Raw genomic sequence first — 17,989 nt, 5'->3', positions numbered from 1 at the left:
GGGGAGGGGTTGCAGCAGAAGGATTGAAAGTTCAAGGCCAGCCTTGATCTCACTTCAAAGTTAACAACAACAAAATATCTGGGTGGTGATGACTCATGCCTTCAATCCCAGCATTTGGGGGAGGTTTGAAGCCAGCCTGGTCTACAGGGTCAGCTCCAGGACAGCCAAGGCTACACAGAGAAACCCTGTCTTAAAAATCAATCAATCAATCAATCAATAAAAAGTTGACCACTCAGGAGGCAGAGGTAGGCGGACTGCTGTGAGTTCGAGGCCAGCCTGGTCTACAAAGCAAGTACAGGACAGCCAAAACTACATAGAGAAACCCTGTCTCAAAACCAAATAAATAAATAATAATAATAATAATAATAATAATAATAATAATAATAATAAAATTAAAAGTTGGTGGTATCTGAATACGGTTGGTTCTACTTTCCAAGTCCTATGCATAGTTCAAACGACTATCAAGAATAGCCTAGTAGGGCTGGAGAGGTGGCTCAGCGGTTAAGAGCACTGTCTGCTCTTCCAGAGGTCCTGAGTTCAATTCCCAGCAACCACATGGTGGCTCACAACCATCTATAATGTGGTCGGATGCCCTCTTCTGGCATGCAGGTGTATATGTAGATAGAGCACTCATATACATAAAATAAATTAATAAATCTTAAAAAAAAAAAAAAAAAGAATAGTCTAGTACATGAACCCTGGTGCCCCATATTTGACCACTTCCCCTTGGTGGGGAGGCCTGGTAGCACTCAGAAAAAGAATAGGAAGGTTACCAAGATGAGACTTGATAGGCTGTGACCATATATGGTGGGGGAGGGTGAGTCCCCTTCTGTCACAGACCTGGGGAGGGAGGAACTGGAGGAGACAAGCAAGGGGATAACAATTAAGATGTAATCTGAATAAATTAATAAAAAAATAAAGAATAGTCTAGTGGTTGGGAGAGATGGCCCAGAGGTTAAGAGCGCTGGCTGCTCTTTCAAAGGTCCCTGGAACTGGACCACAAAAGACAGAAGCTCACAAATGTCTGCGAGTCCAGTTCTGGGGTTTCCAACAGCCTCTTCCAGCCTCCACAGGCAACACTGCATGCACACAGCACACATACATACATGCAGGCAAAACACTTATACACATAAAATACAAATAAGTAAAATCTTCAAAAAAATAAACAAATAAGCCAGGCAGTGGTGGCGCACGCCTTTAATCCCAGCACTCGGGAGGCAGAGGCAGGTGGATCTCTGTGAGTTCCAGGCCAGCCTGGTCTACAAAGCGAGTCCAGGACAGCCAAGGCTACACAGAGAAACCCTGTCTTGAAAAACCAAATAAATAAATAAACAAATAAATAAACAGGTTTAAAGTAAAAGTATTCTAAAAATACTAAACCAAAGTTGTTTTAGGTAGAGAGATTTTGACTAATTTTCTTATTTTCTACTCGCTAAATTTTAATAAACATATATCATTCTTATTATTTAAATTTCATTTTTACAAAAAGTATGTATTTTCTTATTGATGGAGCAAAATACATACATTTGTCTAGATCCATGTAATTCTTTTTGTCTCTAGATTTAGTTTTAGAATTTATTTAAATGTGTGAACAGAGTTGAAGTGGGATTAGACTTGAGATGATAAGGTCCGGGTTTGGCTTTTTTTTTTTTTTTTTTTTTTTTTTTTTTTTTTGTCAAGTCTCAGAACCCCTAGAAACAATGTAGATGAGATTGCTTCACTTGACATTCTTTCTTGGGCCACCTCCTCTCTATCTGCTCCCTCTGCCTCCATTATAAATAGGTAACACGGCTTGGAGACATGGCTCGGGGGATAAGAGCACTGTCTACTGTTCCAGAGGTCCTGAGTTCAATTCCCAGCAACCACATGATGGCTCACAACCATCTATACTGGAATCTGATGCCCTCTTCTGTCATGCAGGCATACAAGCAGATAGAGCATTCATACATAAAATAAATCCTTAAAATAAATAAATATGTAAAACACACACACACACACACACACACACACCCCGCTCTTAGGGTACCAGCGTGCAATTCACTGAACAAGACTTCACCTTCTTTCCGTCTTCTGACCTAATCCATCCCCTTCTCCCTCATTGTTTGTCTTTCCTGACCTGACAAGGCCATGGATCTTTCTGTGATAAAATTATAGACCAGCCCTGCCACTACATTCATACCGAGCCTTCCAAACTGTGGTAATTTTTGAATCTTGTGTGTGCCTGCTCTCCAGCTATATTCCAAGATGACGGGTCAAATGGAGAACGGCCTCCATCTTTGTGAGTCCTTGGAATCCACAGTCTGACCCCTAATACAAATAATCCCATGTGTGGACAAGTTGGGGACATAGAGGGATGGAAGGTCCATCTAATAAGGAACACATCAGGACGGCCTCCAAATGTCTCAGGAGCGGGGAGGCCTGCTCTGCAGCCCAAGCCTCCACAGAACAAAGTGCCATAATGTATTTGATGCCGTGGACACAGGAACAAAAATTTTATCCTTGTGGACAGTACAGTGGTTTCCCTTCTAAGAAGACCAAGTCGCTCTCACTCCGCACCCACACCCTTTGCTCGAAGCACTAAAATGATTTCATCCCTGAGGGCTCAAACTGACCAGATGTCCAGGAAAAAGATGTTTCTTGCCGCTCCTTAGCTGCCCTATCTTCAATAAGATCTAAATTCGTTGGCAAGCCCTAGTTCAGTGATGGGGGCGGGGGCTCTAAGCCTAGCCTGGCTTTAGGATCCTGCGACATAGCGGCGGCCCCACCCCACCCTGACCCACCCTGCCTTCCGGATCCCAGGGCCCTCCTCAAGCCAGTTCTCTAGCCATTCCTGCACCGCAGCTGCTGGGCGAATACGGATAACAAGAATGTAATCAAGGGGAAATCATAGCCTTCAAGGGCCTCTGCAGCCAGCGATGCCCGTGGCGAGGAGCCGCAAATAAAGTACAACTAGCAGCCCCCCAGGAAAGTCTCTGAGAGATGCTAGTCTGGACCTCTAACCAAACGGTTTCCTGGCCCTTAAAAGTTCAGATCCCGTCTCGGAAGCCCTTCGCCATGTGGACCACCAGGGGGCGCCAGCAACGTGGATTTCGAAACCAAAAGTAAACTGGGAACTCAGAAAAAAAAAATTTTTTTTTTCTTGTTTATGCAAATGGCTCATTCCCTGCAACATTCCTCCGGGAATGGTCACCCCTCCACTGCTTCAGTCCTTCCCTCCCCTTTCCCTCCTCTGCAAGCCCACTCCCTCCTTCAGCTCACAGTGCCTGAAGAGTCTGGTCAGGAGAGCTGAGGACCCAAAACAAACTAGCCTTGAGACATGTGAGTAAGGCTGATGGGCACCAAGGGAGGAGGGAGGAGTTGGGCATAGGAGGCAAGCATGCTCCCACATTTAAAAAAAAAAAAAAGACAGAACACAATAGCCTTCTTCCTGTAATCCCAATCTCCCGTGCACACACACTTAGAGGGGCACGCTCCTCAGCCCCCTCCCAGGGACCAGACCCTTAGACATGAGCTGGGGCAGCCTCTCTTTTCTCGCCTCTAGGATCATATCAGGGTAACGGTGCGAGTAGGGAGCTCTCTAAGTGAGCAGAGAATCCCCACCACCCCCCGATGTGTGCTTCTCAGACCCCATAAAGGGTTTCTCCCAGAGGCCTTTGCTGAAACCTTGGGAGCCTTTGCAGAGCCATCGCTGGAAGGCTTCGCCCTCTGTTAGCCGGTCCCAAGCCAGTCCTATTCCAAAAAGAAAAGTAGATGAGAGGAGAGCAGAGCGAGCTGCTCGGACGGAGGGGCGGGGGGTGAGGATGGGGGCCTGGTGACCTCCGGCCTGGGAGAGCCATGGATGCAACAGCTGCGGAGGCTGCGCTGCCCCCCTTCACGGTACCTCTATGATGGGCAAAAGGGAAAGAACAGGCTGTTTAGTCATCCCATTCCTGCCTTACAACAGCCCAAATGGCATGGGTGCTGCACCGGTCCAGCCCCACAAACACCCCCTCTTTCTCTTTGACAGGCGGCTCTTCGCCGTCCTTCTGGTGACGGTGTTCTGCACAGTGGAAGGCTCTGTCTACCTCCCTCAGAAGCTCTACGGAGAGGTGACCTCCCCTCTGTACCCCAAGCCTTACCCCAACGACTTAGAGACAACCACCGTGATCACCGTCCCCACGGGGTACAGGGTGAAGCTTGCCTTCTGGCAGTTTGACGTGGAGCCTTCTGATGGCTGTTTCTATGACTATGTCAAGGTAGGAGTCATGTTGGGGGGGGAGGGAGTGGGGGGAGGGAGTGGGGGGAGGGAGTGGGGGGAGGGGAGACAGAGCTGGGTCACTCAAGAAACTCAAAGTTTGTGCTCTAAATACCCTGGACAATATGCCTGCACCCCAGCATTGCGCAGCTCTGTAGAAATGCTGGCCCCTCAGTTCCTGGTGCCACAGAGGAGGTATTCCTGGATTTTTTTGAGGCCCTCAGTGAGAATCATGAGGGAAAAGGGAGGGAGCATTTTTTTTTTTTCAAGACAGGGTTTCTCTGTGTAGCCTTGGCTGTCCTGGACTCACTTTGTAGACCAGGCTGGTCTCGAACTCACAGCGATCCTCTTGCCTTGGCCTCTCAAGTGCTGGGATTAAAGGTATGTTCCACCACCGCCTGGCTTGGGAAGGGGAGCATTTTTTTCCAGGAGATTTCACTATGCATGGGAGTCAGGAGATGGCTAACTGTAAGACCTTAAGTAGCCTTAAGCTGTGCCTCAGTTTCCCTGTGTGGCTACCTACCTCATCAGAAACATGAGGGAATGAGACATGTGACAGGTTGCACGTGGCCTTCAGGGAGGACAAGGATCTTGGTCACCCCTGGTCTGCGCCCTTCAAAGGGTTTCTTCTCAACCTCACCTTTCTATGTCCAGCAAAAAAAATAAAATAAAATAAAAGGCAGGGTCCAGGCAGAGCCTGTGCACTTGCACAAGCTATTGCTTTTAGGCAACAGCCTGGAGGCTAGAAAAATAATGTGAAAACTGCACATCTTCCCAGTAATAAAGAGGACCCCACTGTTGTGTGGGGATGGCGCATGTGGTGGCAAAGTTAGTGAGGGTGATGTCTTCTCCTTTGGGGAAAGTAAAGGATCTGTGAGAAAAACTAGTCAAGATGCCAGGCAGTGCCGGCCAGCGCCACAGCTGCTGGGTACAAAGGACACTCTCTGTTCAGTTGACTATATCAGGAAGCAGGGCTGAGTGCAGTTTTTAAACGATGAGGTGGAAAACAAAGCAAAACAAACAAAACCCTGGCCGTGGTAGCACACTCCTGTGATCCCAATACTAGGGAGACTTAGAATGTTTCAGGCCAGCCTAGACTGTATAGCAAGTTCAAGGCAAGCACAGGCTATTTAGCCAAACACTTTGTCAAAAACACCAACAAGGAAAATGAAGATGAGAAGAGAGGGGTCAGGGGAGGAAGAGGAAGAGGAGGAGGAAGAAGAGAAGGACAATGACAAAGACTAAAGATGAACAATCCAAGCTCTAGGAAAGTCGACAAAGGAGACTAGAGACAGGGATTCCTGGGGAAGGAGGGTACAGGAAGTGGTGGGAATGACGTGAGAGGGGAGCCTTGGAATGAGGGACAGAAAATGAAAGGTATGATGTGCCCGGGCACAGAATGACAGGTGGACAGTTAGTCAATAGTTTAAGGCGTGAAGGCAGAAGGTTGCAAGTTCAATCACAAGGGCTGGCGAGATGGCTCCATGGGTAAAGGCACTTGCCTCCGAGACTGAGGACCTGAGTTCAATACCAAGGATGCACATGATGGAGAGAAACACCTGACTCCCGCAAGTGGTCCTCTGTGCTCCACATAGATGTGCCCCCAACATGTCCCACCACAGAGAGAGATAGGGAGGGAGGGAGGGGGAGGGAGGGAGGGAGAGAGGGAGAGGGAAAGAGAAATGTCACCAAGACCAGCCTAGGCAACGTAGTAAGGTCCTAGCTAAAACATAAAAATTAATGAAAGATGGAGGTGAGCAGATAAGCATCACCTGGGGATGCCCATAGGAGCCAGATTTGGCATCATGATTCAATCCAGGGCAAGAGAGGGAAGACCTTCGATGGCCTGCCACTTGGGACCAGGCTCTTGACCAGGCCTTCTCTCCCTTGTCCTTCCACTAACAGATTTCTGCTGATAAGAGAACTCTGGGGAGGTTCTGCGGGCAGCTGGGGTCTGGCCTGGGCAACCCCCCAGAAGAGAAAGAATTCACATCCCAGGGGAACAAGATGCTGCTGACCTTTCACACAGACTTCTCCAATGAAGAGAATGGGACCACCATGTTCTACAAGGGCTTCCTGGCTTACTACCAGGCTGTGGGTGAGTGGTCCCTACCATCAGCCCTTCCTACCGGCCTCAGCCTCAGGAGTCTGTACGGGACGAGCTTGAACCCAAAGAAGCCAGAAGTGTAGCTTTCCTTTCTTTCTCTCCTCAAGATGGGGCCTGACGATCTGGGCTCTGGGGCCCAGAAGTAGATTTGTCTCCAGGCTTCTAGTACATGACTGTTTGAGAAAGAACCCCATATAAGTCTCTGGACACAAGTAGCACATCTGACCGGGGAAGTCTCTGGACAGGAACTTAACCTTTTCCTTCTGAAAATCCCTTCCAGACCTTGACGAATGTGCATCCCAGCCCAACTCAGCGGACGAAGGTCCCCAGCCCCGATGCCAACACCTGTGTCACAACTATGTCGGAGGCTACTTCTGTTCCTGCCGTCCGGGCTACGAGCTTCAGAAAGATGGGCAGTCCTGCCAAGGTGAGGCAGAGTAGGGGCGAGGCGGGTGGCGCAGGCTGAGCAGAGTCTTTCTGGGCCAGCCTGGGAGCCCTAATGACCTCTCTCCGGTTCTTCCCTCGCTCTCATAGCCGAGTGCAGCAGTGGACTGTACACGGAGGCCTCTGGCTACATCTCTAGCCTGGAATACCCTCAGCCCTACCCACCGGATCTGCGCTGCAACTATAGCATCCGGGTAGAGCGGGGCCTCACTCTGCACCTCAAGTTCCTGGATCTTTTTGAAATCGATGACCACCAGCAAGTACACTGCCCCTATGACCAGCTCCAGGTACAGCCAGACTTCACGCTCTCCTTCACGTACTCGCATGGACGCCGAGGTCCGTGCTACTTCCGGGTCCTCCGACTTGGTGGGACAGGATCACGTATTGTTGACCAGCATCACACAGGGCTAGAATAGCTCCCGTACAACAGGCAGCGGGTCCTGGGAGGGCGGTCTTTTTCACCTGCAGCCGATTCTATCTCTACCGACACCCTTGGCCACGAGTCTGACACCCAAGCAGACATGTGTAAAATATGTCCCCAATCCCCACCCCTGTTCCCGTCAGATCTATGCTAACGGGAAGAACCTGGGTGAATTCTGTGGAAAGCAAAGGCCTCCAGAACTTGACACCAGCAGCAACGCAGTAGATCTGCTGTTCTTCACAGATGAGTCTGGGGACAGCCGAGGCTGGAAACTGCGCTACACCACTGAGAGTAAGAGGTTTACGGTGGGGTGTAGCTTACGTGCACGAGACCTTGGGTGCAATCTCCAGCCCCCCTCCAAAAAAACTAAAATAAGATATCTAAGCACCTCCCTTGCTGCCAGTAATGAGGGAGAGTGGGGAGAAGGAAGGACCATGGCTCTGATGTGAACATCCTCTCTGGCCCCACCAACAGTCATCAAGTGCCCCCAACCCAAGGTCCTAGATGAGTTCACCATCATCCAGGAACCACAGCCTCAGTACCAGTTCCGGGATTACTACATTGTCACCTGCAAACAAGGCTACCAGCTCATGGAGGTAAGGGGCTGATGGGAGAGATGTTCCAGGTATCCTGGGAGTAAGAGATGGCAGATCTCCATCAAAGGCAGAGCCGGAAGAATCAGTCTGTCTGTTCTCAGATCTGACTCCACATAAAGGGGACGGGAGTTCAAGGTCTACTTGGGCTGCAGAACAAATTCAAGGCCAACCTCAGTGACTTAGTGAGACCTTGTCTCAAAGTGAAAAGTGAAAAAGAGGGCTGGGGATATGACTCAGTATCAGAGTGCTTGCCTGGCATGCAGGTGGCCCTAGGTTCAATGCCACGTCCTGCAAAGCAAAAAAAAAAAAAAAATCAGCTTTGCATGCATACGGGAAACACTCAGAAGGAAAGGGAGCCGCACACTGATGCATGTCTAACTTCCGCTTAAACAGGGAAGCCAGCCGCTGCTCTCCTTCACAGCTGTTTGCCAGGATGATGGCACATGGCATCGTGCCATGCCAAGGTGCAAGAGTAAGTCACAAACCGGATGCCTCTGCCCCTAGGGACCTGCCATCCCTTAGTCTTGAGAGTCGAGCAGGGAGGGAGGAAATCCAGATTCTCATCGCCGGGGGTCTTCTTGCCTCTTGCCTTGTTCCTTAGCGTTCACAGCGCATCTCAGAAACTATCCAGTGCTCATTTCAGGCCTGAACTGAATTTCACTCCGTCCATTACAAATGTCCACCCTGCTGACCATACTCCTCTGAGGCTCTCCGAGACAGCTCCCTGCCCCACCGAAGTCTCCACTCAGGTGTCCACACTCGCTTACAACCCTGTGTTCTCTCTCAGTCAAGGACTGTGGGCGGCCCCGAAGCCTACCTAATGGGGACTTCCGCTACATCACCCCAAAAGGCGTGAACACCTATGAAGCCAGCATCCAGTACCATTGCCATGAACCATACTACAAGATGAGGACTAGAGCTGGCAGTAGCGAGTCCACACGAGGTAGGAACTGATGCCCATCACAGTCCTTGGTTCTCTTTACAGCTGGGAGGGACATCTGATTGTTCTTCAATAGCATCCTACATACTGGCTGAAGGATCCTAAATTACAATGGAAAAAAAAAACTAGTAAGTTTGAAGGAAAGGCACGCAAGCCAATGGAAAGCAAAAACATGAATCCGTCAGTTCCCTCTCACCTCCACAACCACCACCAACACTACCACTACCAGTAACAATGCATTAACCACCAGTAGCACCAATACCAGCACAATCACACCCTAGCCACCACTGACACAACACCAATATCACCATCACCATTCGTCCCTTCCAACACCGCCAGGCGCCAACATCATACCAACTCCAGCACCGCCAACACCATAGGCAGCACCAACATCACCACCACACTGTTATTACCACCACCACTACCAACATCGACAATCTCCACTACAAGTTATCAGCACCAGCACCATTACCAAAATCAGTAACACCATCGCCGCCATCACTGCTATCATCACCACATCAACACTGTCTCCATCACATCCATTCGTTCGCAATACCAATAAAATCGTTGCCCCAACTCTGCCATTACTAATAGCCCTGCACCACCATCACCACCACCACCACCACCATCACCACCACCACCATCACCACCATCACCACCACCACCACCACCATCACCACCATCACCACCACCATCACCACCACCACCACCACCATCACCACCACCACCACCACCACCATCACCACCACCACCACCACCACCATCACCACCACCACCACCACCACCATCACCACCACCACCACCACCACCATCACCACCACCACCATCACCACCACCACCACCACCACCACCACCATCACCACCATCACCACCACCACCATCACCACCACCACCACCACCACCACCATCACCATCACCACCACCACCATCACCACCACCACCACCACCACCATCACCACCATCACCACCACCACCACCACCATCACCACCACCACCATCACCTTCACCACCACCACCACCACCACCACCACCATCACCACCACCACCACCACCACCACCACCACCACCACCACGCTTACAGTGAAATACCTCCTCTATTCTCCCTCTTTTGGGGCTGTCATGTTATGATATTTTGCGTTTTCTTAATGATTTTCAAGCTCATCGATGAGTTGGTTTCTCTGTTTATTGTAGTCATGGAGATTGAGCCTAGGGCCTCTTCTGTGAATTCAAAGCATACACTCTTACCGCTGAGCTATATCATCCCGGCATCCCCACTGGTGTTATTTTAATATTTGCCTCCTCTTTCTTTCCAAACTCTCTGTGTAGCCAAAGATGATTTTAAATACCTACTCTTCTTACCTCTACATCCCAAGGATAACAGGCACGTGCCTTCACCTCTAACTAAAATTTCTCTTTAAAATAAAATGAAAGACTAAAGACCGAAGCTGCTGCTCAGTGGTAATGCACTTGCCTACCCGTGAGCATCTTTGAGTTAGATACTCAACACTGGGAAGAGGAAAGGAAGGGCTTAAAAATGAAGATGATGCCTGGACAGTGGTGGCACACACCTTTAATCCCAGCACTCAGGAGGCAGAGGCAGGCAGATCTCTGTGAGTTCGAGGCCAGCCTGGTCTACAAATCAAGTCTAGGACAGCCAAGACTACACAGAGGAACCCTGTCTCGAATAACCAGAAAAGAAAAAAAAAAAAAGAAGATGAGGCATACCTGAAAGCGTCACGATATTTAAATGAGATAACACAGGTAAGATACTCAGTAACAAAGGTGGAAGTGTCAGCAATGAGAAGACGCAGCTACTGCCGGGTGGGGCACTGCACTTCTGGAGTAACAGCATTTGGGTGGCTACCGCACAACGATGAAGAGTCCAGGGCCAGCTTGGGCTACATAGCAAGTTCAAAGCCAGCCTGTTCCTAACAACAAAACCTGGAAAGAGAAAAACCGGAAGGAAGACATGTCTTTATTACCTATAATCCTGATATAGGTATCAGATATATATATTCTGATTTTTTTAACTCAACAATATGACAAAATACGTGTGTGGATTCCCTTAACATTTTTATATATCCATATAGATTTGAGCCAGTTAACTTTGATCCCTGGCTGTGGTATCTCTTTTTCACCAACTCCCCGTATAACTCAGTGTCCTAAGGCCTCTTGCTGCCTGCTTTTTTTGGCCCATCACCTCCAGCCTTGATTCTAACTCCGTTTGTCCGCAGGGGTGTATACCTGCACGGCCCAGGGCATTTGGAAGAACGAAGAGGACGGGGAGAAAATGCCCCGGTGTCTGCCAGGTACAGAGCGGATACCCTCTGGGTCATCCCAGGGGTCGTTCGCAGTATTGTGGGGCCTCTCAGAAGAAGCCTAGTGCAGAGAAAGGAAGACAAGTGAGGCGATGCCTTAGCTCAGAGTGAAAAGCCGGGGGAGGAGTAAGGGAAAAGGAGTGAGATTGCCAGGAGAAAAGGGAGGCACAGAACACCTGAGCTAGTCCTCATGGCCTGGCCCTCACACGGGACAAGGAATGGGAGAGCAGAGCTGAGGGAAATTCCAGGAAAGAAAAAGTAAGAAGAAGGAGAGTTAGCTGAGAATGAGCCATAGAACGGACTGCGGGAACAGGAAGATGAAGAGGTGAAGTGGAGGAAGAGGGAGGAGGGTGAAGCTGCAACAAAGAGGGTGGAAAGGGGGAAACTGAGCAAAAGAAGGAAGAAGGGGGATGGAACCTGGCTTGACTGGTCCTTGCCGCCCCCTCCCCTCCTGCCGTCCCACCTTCACCCCCACCCCCACCTGGGACTGACTGGTCCTTGTCCCCGCCCCTCCCCAACCCTCCCGACCCCATCCCACCACCCCATTCCACCCCCACCCCACCTCCCATCTCTCTGCAGTGTGTGGGAAGCCAGTCAACCCTGTGACGCAGAAGCAACGCATCATCGGTGGACAGGAAGCCAATCCGGGCAACTTCCCCTGGCAGGCCTTCACCAATATCCATGGGCGAGGGGGCGGGGCCCTGCTCAGAGACCGCTGGATCCTCACCGCAGCTCACACCATCTACCCCAAGGGATACAACAGAGAAAACAATGCCACTATAGATGTTTTCCTGGGCCACACAGATCTGATGCAGATCCAAGAATTGGGACATCACCCAATCCGTAGGGTCATCATACACCCAGACTACCGCCAAGATGAACCTAACAATTTTGAAGGAGACATTGCCCTGTTAGAGCTGGAAAACAGTGTAACACTGGGCCCCAACCTCCTTCCCGTCTGTCTCCCAGACAACGAGACCTTCTATGACCAAAACCTCATGGGTTATGTCAGCGGCTTCGGGATAACAGAAGATAAGATAGCTTTTAATCTCAGGTTTGTCCATCTGCCTGTAGCTGATCGAGAGGCGTGTCAGAGATGGCTCCAGACGAAAAAGAGTAATGACGTCTTTTCTCAAACTATGTTCTGTACTGGGGACCCGACCCAAAAGCAGGACGCCTGCCAGGGAGACAGTGGGAGTGTTTTTGCAGTCAGGGACCGCAGTCGTGATATCTGGGTGGCCACAGGCATCGTGTCCTGGGGCCTCGGGTGTGGTGAGGGATACGGCTTCTACACCAAATTACTCAGTTATGTTGACTGGATCAAGAAAGAGATGGGAGAGGAAGACTGAACCCAACGTTCACTAGGTCAGAATCCAATGTATAGTGTATTAAAAAATAAAAAAGTTGTCTGACCAATTGTTGATAGCCACTACGGTTCCCATATTAAAAATCACGGATGCAGGAAGAATAAACTCGCTTTGCTATAGCCCCATCAACATTTCCGTGTTTTGTTTTGTCTTCAACATAGTTTGACCGTGTGGCTCAGGCTGGCCTAAAATTTACACTGCTCCTGCCTGAGAGAGGGTCAGGGTTAAGGCTAGCAATGTTGGGCTGGAGAGGTGGCTCCCCAGTTAAGACGTGGACTGTTCCTGCAGGCACCAAAGTTTGATCTCCAACACCCAAGCCACATGCCTCGCAAGTGCCTCTAACTCCGCCTTCTGTCTTCGGCCTCTTCGGACGTCTGCACATACCCACACACACATACATAATTAAAATACTGTTCTATATTTTGTCCTGGGCTGTGCAACGTGAAGAAAGCTTTTCCCTGCTCTTAGTTGTAGATTGAAAGCTTTTTGAACACTTTGCCTTCTTAACATCAGCTCTTCCTTAAGGGAGGAATGGTGTGAATTTGTATCTCCAAGTTCAGTCACTTAATCATTTGGGATAAGTTCTCACTTTGTTGTCCAGGCTGATCTCAAACCCATGGTCCAAGACGATGCGCAGCATCCTGAGAGCTGAGACCCCAGCTGTGGCCGCCATGCCCAGTTTACTAAAATATTTTGAAAAAACAGTGTTCTTTCTTTTAAATTCTTAGTTCTATTTAACGTGCCTGGGTGTTTTGCCTATGTGTATGTCTGTGTATTGTGTTAGTGCAGTTCCCCCAAGAAAGCAGAGAGGGCGCTGGATCCCGTGGCTCTGGAGTTAACACATGATTCTAAGCTGCTTGGAACCAGCCCTGTTTCTCTGCAAGAAGAGCCAGTAGAGCCACCCTGCAGCCCAGACTTTCCTCTTGTTAAGGTGATTGTTTCCTGTATTTTGTGTGCTTGTTCAGTGGCCTTTTTTATTTACTTTTTTTTAGGGGGGGGGGGGACAGGGTTACTCTTTGTAGCTTTGGCTATCCTAGACTTGCTTTGTAGACCAGGCTGGCCTCGAACTCATAGAGATCCGCCTGCCTCAGCCCCTGCCCCCCCAGAGTGCTGGGATTAAAGGTGTGCAATACCACACCAGGCTCACTGGACTATTTTCTTCTAGATAAAGACAACTGATGATTCACCAGGTGCTGTGCATGTCTGTAATGCCAACATTCAGGAGGTAGAGGCAGGAGAAGCAGATCCAGGGTCATTCTTGGCTATACGGCTAGTTCGAGGCCAACCTATGCCACACAAAAATTATTTCAAGGAGGGGGGAATAAAGAGAAAAAGTTCTAAAGGGAGGCTCTTTAAAACTTAGGAAATAAGCAACTCAAAAACCTCAGGAAGTCCCTGAAATTGACCAGATGTACCAGGCTCCTCCCTCCCAGATTATACAAGCTATGGGGACAGCTGAGGCCACTCAGACCAGCCAAGCTGCTTTTGACTCCCTCTTGGTCCTGTAATAACCTCAACCCATAGTCTTACAAGTAACCCCAGTAACTCATTAGTTCACCAATTAAACTTTGATGATGTTCTGACTCTGGTCTGTCATTAATGCTATACCTAGGAAGTATAAACGTTGTGCCATATTCCCCAAAGCTCTGCCTGCTCTGAAGGACCCCAGACCTCATACTTTAAGAACAAACAGTACTAAGAGCTGGAGAGGTGGCCCGGTAGTTAAGAACACTTGATACTCTTGCCTGGGTCCTGGGTTTAGTTCTCAGCCCCCATGTGGTGGCTCCCAACTATCTGTACCTCCTGTTCCAGAGGATCTGATGCCCTCTTCTTGCCCCCTTAGGTACCAGGCCTGCATGTGGTGCACAGGCATACATCCAAATGCCCATATGCACAAAACAAAAGTCAATAAATCTTTTTCCAAAAAAATGATTTTTAAAAGGACAGTATACAGGTAGGTAGCTTTGGACAAAGTTACATTCTTTCTTTACATTTATTCTGTGTGTGTGTGTATGTGGTGTGTATGTGTATACGTGTGTGGTGTGTTTGTGTGTGTGTTAGTGTGTGTGTTAGTGTGTGTGTGGTGTGTTTGTGTGTGTGTGTTAGTGTGTGTGTGGTGTGTTTGTGTGTGTGGTATGTTTGTGTGTGTGGTGTGTTTGTGTGTGTGTGTTTGTGTGTGTGTGGTATGTGTGTGTGGTGTGTTTGTGTGTGTGTGTGCAGTATGTGGGTGTGTATGTGTGTGTGGTGTGTTTGTGTGTCTGTATATGTGTGGGTATGTGGTATGTATGTGTATATGTGTGTGTGGTGTGTGTGTGGTGTGTTTGTGTGTGTGTGTGCAGTATGTGGGTGTGTATGTGTGTGTGGTGTGTTTGTGTGTCTGTATATGTGTGGGTATGTGGTATGTATGTGTATATGTGTGTGTGGTGTGTGTGTGGTGTGTTTGTGTGTGTGTGGTGTGTGTGGTGTGTTTGTGTGTGTGTGTGGTGTGTGTAGTGTGTTTGTGTGTGGTGTGTGTGTGGTGTGTGTGTGTAGTGTGTTTGTGTGTGTGTTTGTGTGTGTGTGTGTTTCTGTGTGTGTGGTGTGTGTGTAGTGTGTTTCTGTGTGTGTTTGTGTGTTTGTGTGTGTGGTGTGTTTGTGTGTGTGTGTTTGTGTGTGTGTGTGTGATATGTTTGTGTGTGTGGTGTGTTTGTGTGTGTGTTGTGTTTGTGTGTCTGTGTGTGTCTGTGTGTGTGGTGTGTTTGTGTGTGTGTGTGTGGTGTGTTTGTGTGTGTGTGTGGTGTGTTTGTGTGTGTGTGTGGTGTGTTTGTGTGTGTGTGTGTGGTGTGTGTGTTCGCTCACCACGGCACATATGTAGAAGCCAAAAGACAACATGCAGGAGTCAGCTCTCTCCTCCCATCATGTGGCTTCCAGGATTCAAACTCAGGTCTTCAGGCTTGACAACAGGTGTGGTGTACCTACTGAGCTGTCTTCTTAGCCCAAACTTGCTTCCTTTTCTCTTTTTGGGGTTTGGTTTTGTTTTGGGGGGATTTTTTGCATATAGAACAAATTACTTAATTTATTTCATAATAAGGGAAAATTTTTTAATAAGGGAGAAATTTTAAGCCATTTTAAAAACCTTTTTAATTATTGTTCTATATGTATGGGTGTTTTGCCTATGTATACATCTGTGTACTATGTGTGCCTGACACCCAAGAAGTCCGGAAGAGGGCATTGGATCCCCTGGGTCTGGACTTAAAAGTGATTGTGGCTGCCATGTGGTTGCTGCGAATTGAACTCAGGACCACTAGAAGAGCAGCCAGTGCTCTTAACCACTGAGCTATCTCTCCAGCTCCTAAGGCATCTTTTTAAAAATTATGTTTTTATGTTCTTTTCTGGTCAGTCGGTTGGTTGGTTAGTTGGTTTTTTGAGACACTGTCTCACTGTGTAGCCTTGGTTGGCCTGGAACTAACTCACTGTGGAGAGCCATCTGCCTCTGCTTCCCAAGTGCTGAGACTAAGGGAGCCTGGAGCTGAGGGAAGGACAGTGCTCAGCACTCGCAGGGCCTAGAGAACCCCCATCTCCTTACCACGCCTCCCAGCAGCCCCCTGTGTGTTGGCTAAGGGCTGACAGAGGGGAGGCACTTCTTTCACATCTTTTCTTTTTTTTATTACACGTATGCACGTGTGTGTATGGGGAAGGAGAGTGCATGTGCCATGGCACAGGTGTGGCAGAGAGCAATTAACAGGAGTAAATGACCTTCTCTATCCCGGGGATTGAACTCAGGTCTTCAGACCATCTGGCCATGTCTGTCCTCTCCCTAGAAGCCCTTTACTTCGTTTTTATTTTAAAATATGGACTCACTAAGTTGCCTGGGCTGACCTTGAACCTGCTATGAAGCCCAGGCTGGCCTTGAACTTGGCCTCCTTCTACCCCAGCTGGGGTGACAAGCCTCTCCCACCACCCCTTGCCAGCAAGGAGGGAATTCTCTCACAGCCGCCTCAGCTCAAGAGCAAGGGCTAAAAACCAAGGCAGACTGGAGCTTCTCACTGGGAACATGCCAATTTTGTCTGTCAACTTGCCAGTCTTAAAGCCAGACGTGGTCTCTCTCTCTCTCTCTCTCTCTCTCTCTCTCTCTCTCTCTCTCTCTCTCACACACACACACACACACACACACACACACACACACACACACACACCCTCTAAGCCCTGAACCTGGGAAACTGAGGTAAGAAGACCAGAAGCTGATGTCCTTGGTTATACAGGGAAAATGGATGCTGTCCTGGACTACACAAGACCCTGTATCAAAAAAAGAAGAAAAAAAAGCACCAGAGGTCTAGTTGAAGTTCATATTCTTCATTTTTTTATTTATTGCTATTATCTCAAATACTAAAAGGAAGGAAATACACTATCACAGATCAGGTTTCTCAGTTGTTGTTGGGTTTTGTTTGTTCGTTTGTTTGTTTTTTGGTTTGGTTTGGTTTGGTGTGGTTTTGGTTTTGGTTTTGGTTTTTCGAGACAAGGTTTCTCTGTGTAACCTTGGTTGTCCTGGACTCACTTTGTAGACCAACCTGACCTCGAACGCACAGCGATCCGCCTGCCTCTGCCTCCTGAGTGCTGGGATTAAAGGCATGCGCCACCACCACCCAGCTTGTTGTTGTCTTTTTTAATGGAGTTATTTCATTTTGTTTTTTTTTAATTTTAGGCGTATGAATATTCTGTCTGCATGTATGTCTGTCCATCACGTGGGCGCCTAGTGCCTGAGAAGGACAGAAAAGGTCGTTAAATCTCCTAGAACAGAAATTACAGACAATTGTGAGCCATTATGTAGGTGCTGGGAATTGAATCCTCTGCAAGAGCAGCCAGTGCTCTTAACCTCTGAACCATCTCTCCAGCCCTGTTTCTCGGAGGGGTTGTTTGTTTGTTGTGTTGTGTTTTGCTTTATGAGACAGGGTCCGGAGTCTCACTCTGTAGCCCAGAGTGGCTTTGAACTCACTCTGTAAGCCTGCTTAGACTTGTGCTCAAAACCGTCCTGCGGCAGCCTCCTGAGCAGCTGGGGTTAACAGGCCCTGGGCCCAGCAGGCTGCTTTCTTGTTCTGCTTACCTAGCAATGTGTTTACCCTTCGGTGTAGGTGAACTTTTGAACTTATTTATCTCTGTGCAAGACCAGAGTCCTTTCCTGATCAGCTCCAAACACACTCCTGCTCACCCTGGCAAAAACTCTTCTGAAAGCTACCACCGCCAGCACACGGGCCAGAGCCCCGCCCCCAGCACACGGGCCGGAGCCCCGCCCCCAGCACACAGCCCGGAGCCCCGCCCCCAGCACACAGCCCGGAGCCCCGCCCCCAGTCCCAGATTCTTATTCTTTTTGGTTTGTTTTTGTGGTGCTGCGGATTCAACTCAGAGCCTTGTGTATGCTAGGCAAGCCCTGGACTACTGAGCTAAATCTCCATGCCCATTATTATTTTTAATGACACGTGTGTACACAGAAGCATGTGTGTTTCTGCTTGTGTGCATGTGTACACCAGGACTCACATGTGGAAGTCAGAGGACAACATATTACGGGAACTGTTTTCCTCCTTGCGC

The 17,989-nt window shown here is 48.9% G+C and overlaps 1 protein-coding gene across 1 annotated transcript; it reads left to right on the top strand.

Moving 5' to 3' along the window:
* The first annotated feature begins 3,137 nt into the window (after nt 1-3,137).
* Nucleotides 3,138-12,556, top strand: C1R (complement C1r). The gene is made up of 11 exons (XM_084765064.1): nt 3,138-3,318; nt 4,007-4,235; nt 6,140-6,332; nt 6,622-6,768; nt 6,876-7,072; nt 7,350-7,497; nt 7,681-7,802; nt 8,196-8,274; nt 8,590-8,745; nt 10,977-11,051; nt 11,640-12,556. Coding segments are annotated over exons 1-11 (2,118 nt in total). The 5' UTR covers nt 3,138-3,316; the 3' UTR covers nt 12,410-12,556.
* Nucleotides 12,557-17,989: the final 5,433 nt, after the last annotated feature.

The sequence above is a fragment of the Acomys minous genome (assembly GCF_964271855.1).
Source record: "Acomys minous genome assembly, chromosome: 17".
In the NCBI taxonomy this organism is placed as follows: domain Eukaryota; kingdom Metazoa; phylum Chordata; class Mammalia; order Rodentia; family Muridae; genus Acomys; species Acomys minous.
Note: the sequence above shows the minus strand (reverse complement) of the source record. Positions and strands in the feature narration are given on the sequence as shown.

Coding starts and splice junctions, on each gene's coding strand:
- C1R (XM_084765064.1), top strand. Junction 7,803..8,195: donor AAGGCTACCAGCTCATGGAG/GTAAGGGGCTGA, acceptor CCGCTTAAACAG/GGAAGCCAGCCGCTGCTCTC. Junction 8,275..8,589: donor TGCCATGCCAAGGTGCAAGA/GTAAGTCACAAA, acceptor GTTCTCTCTCAG/TCAAGGACTGTGGGCGGCCC.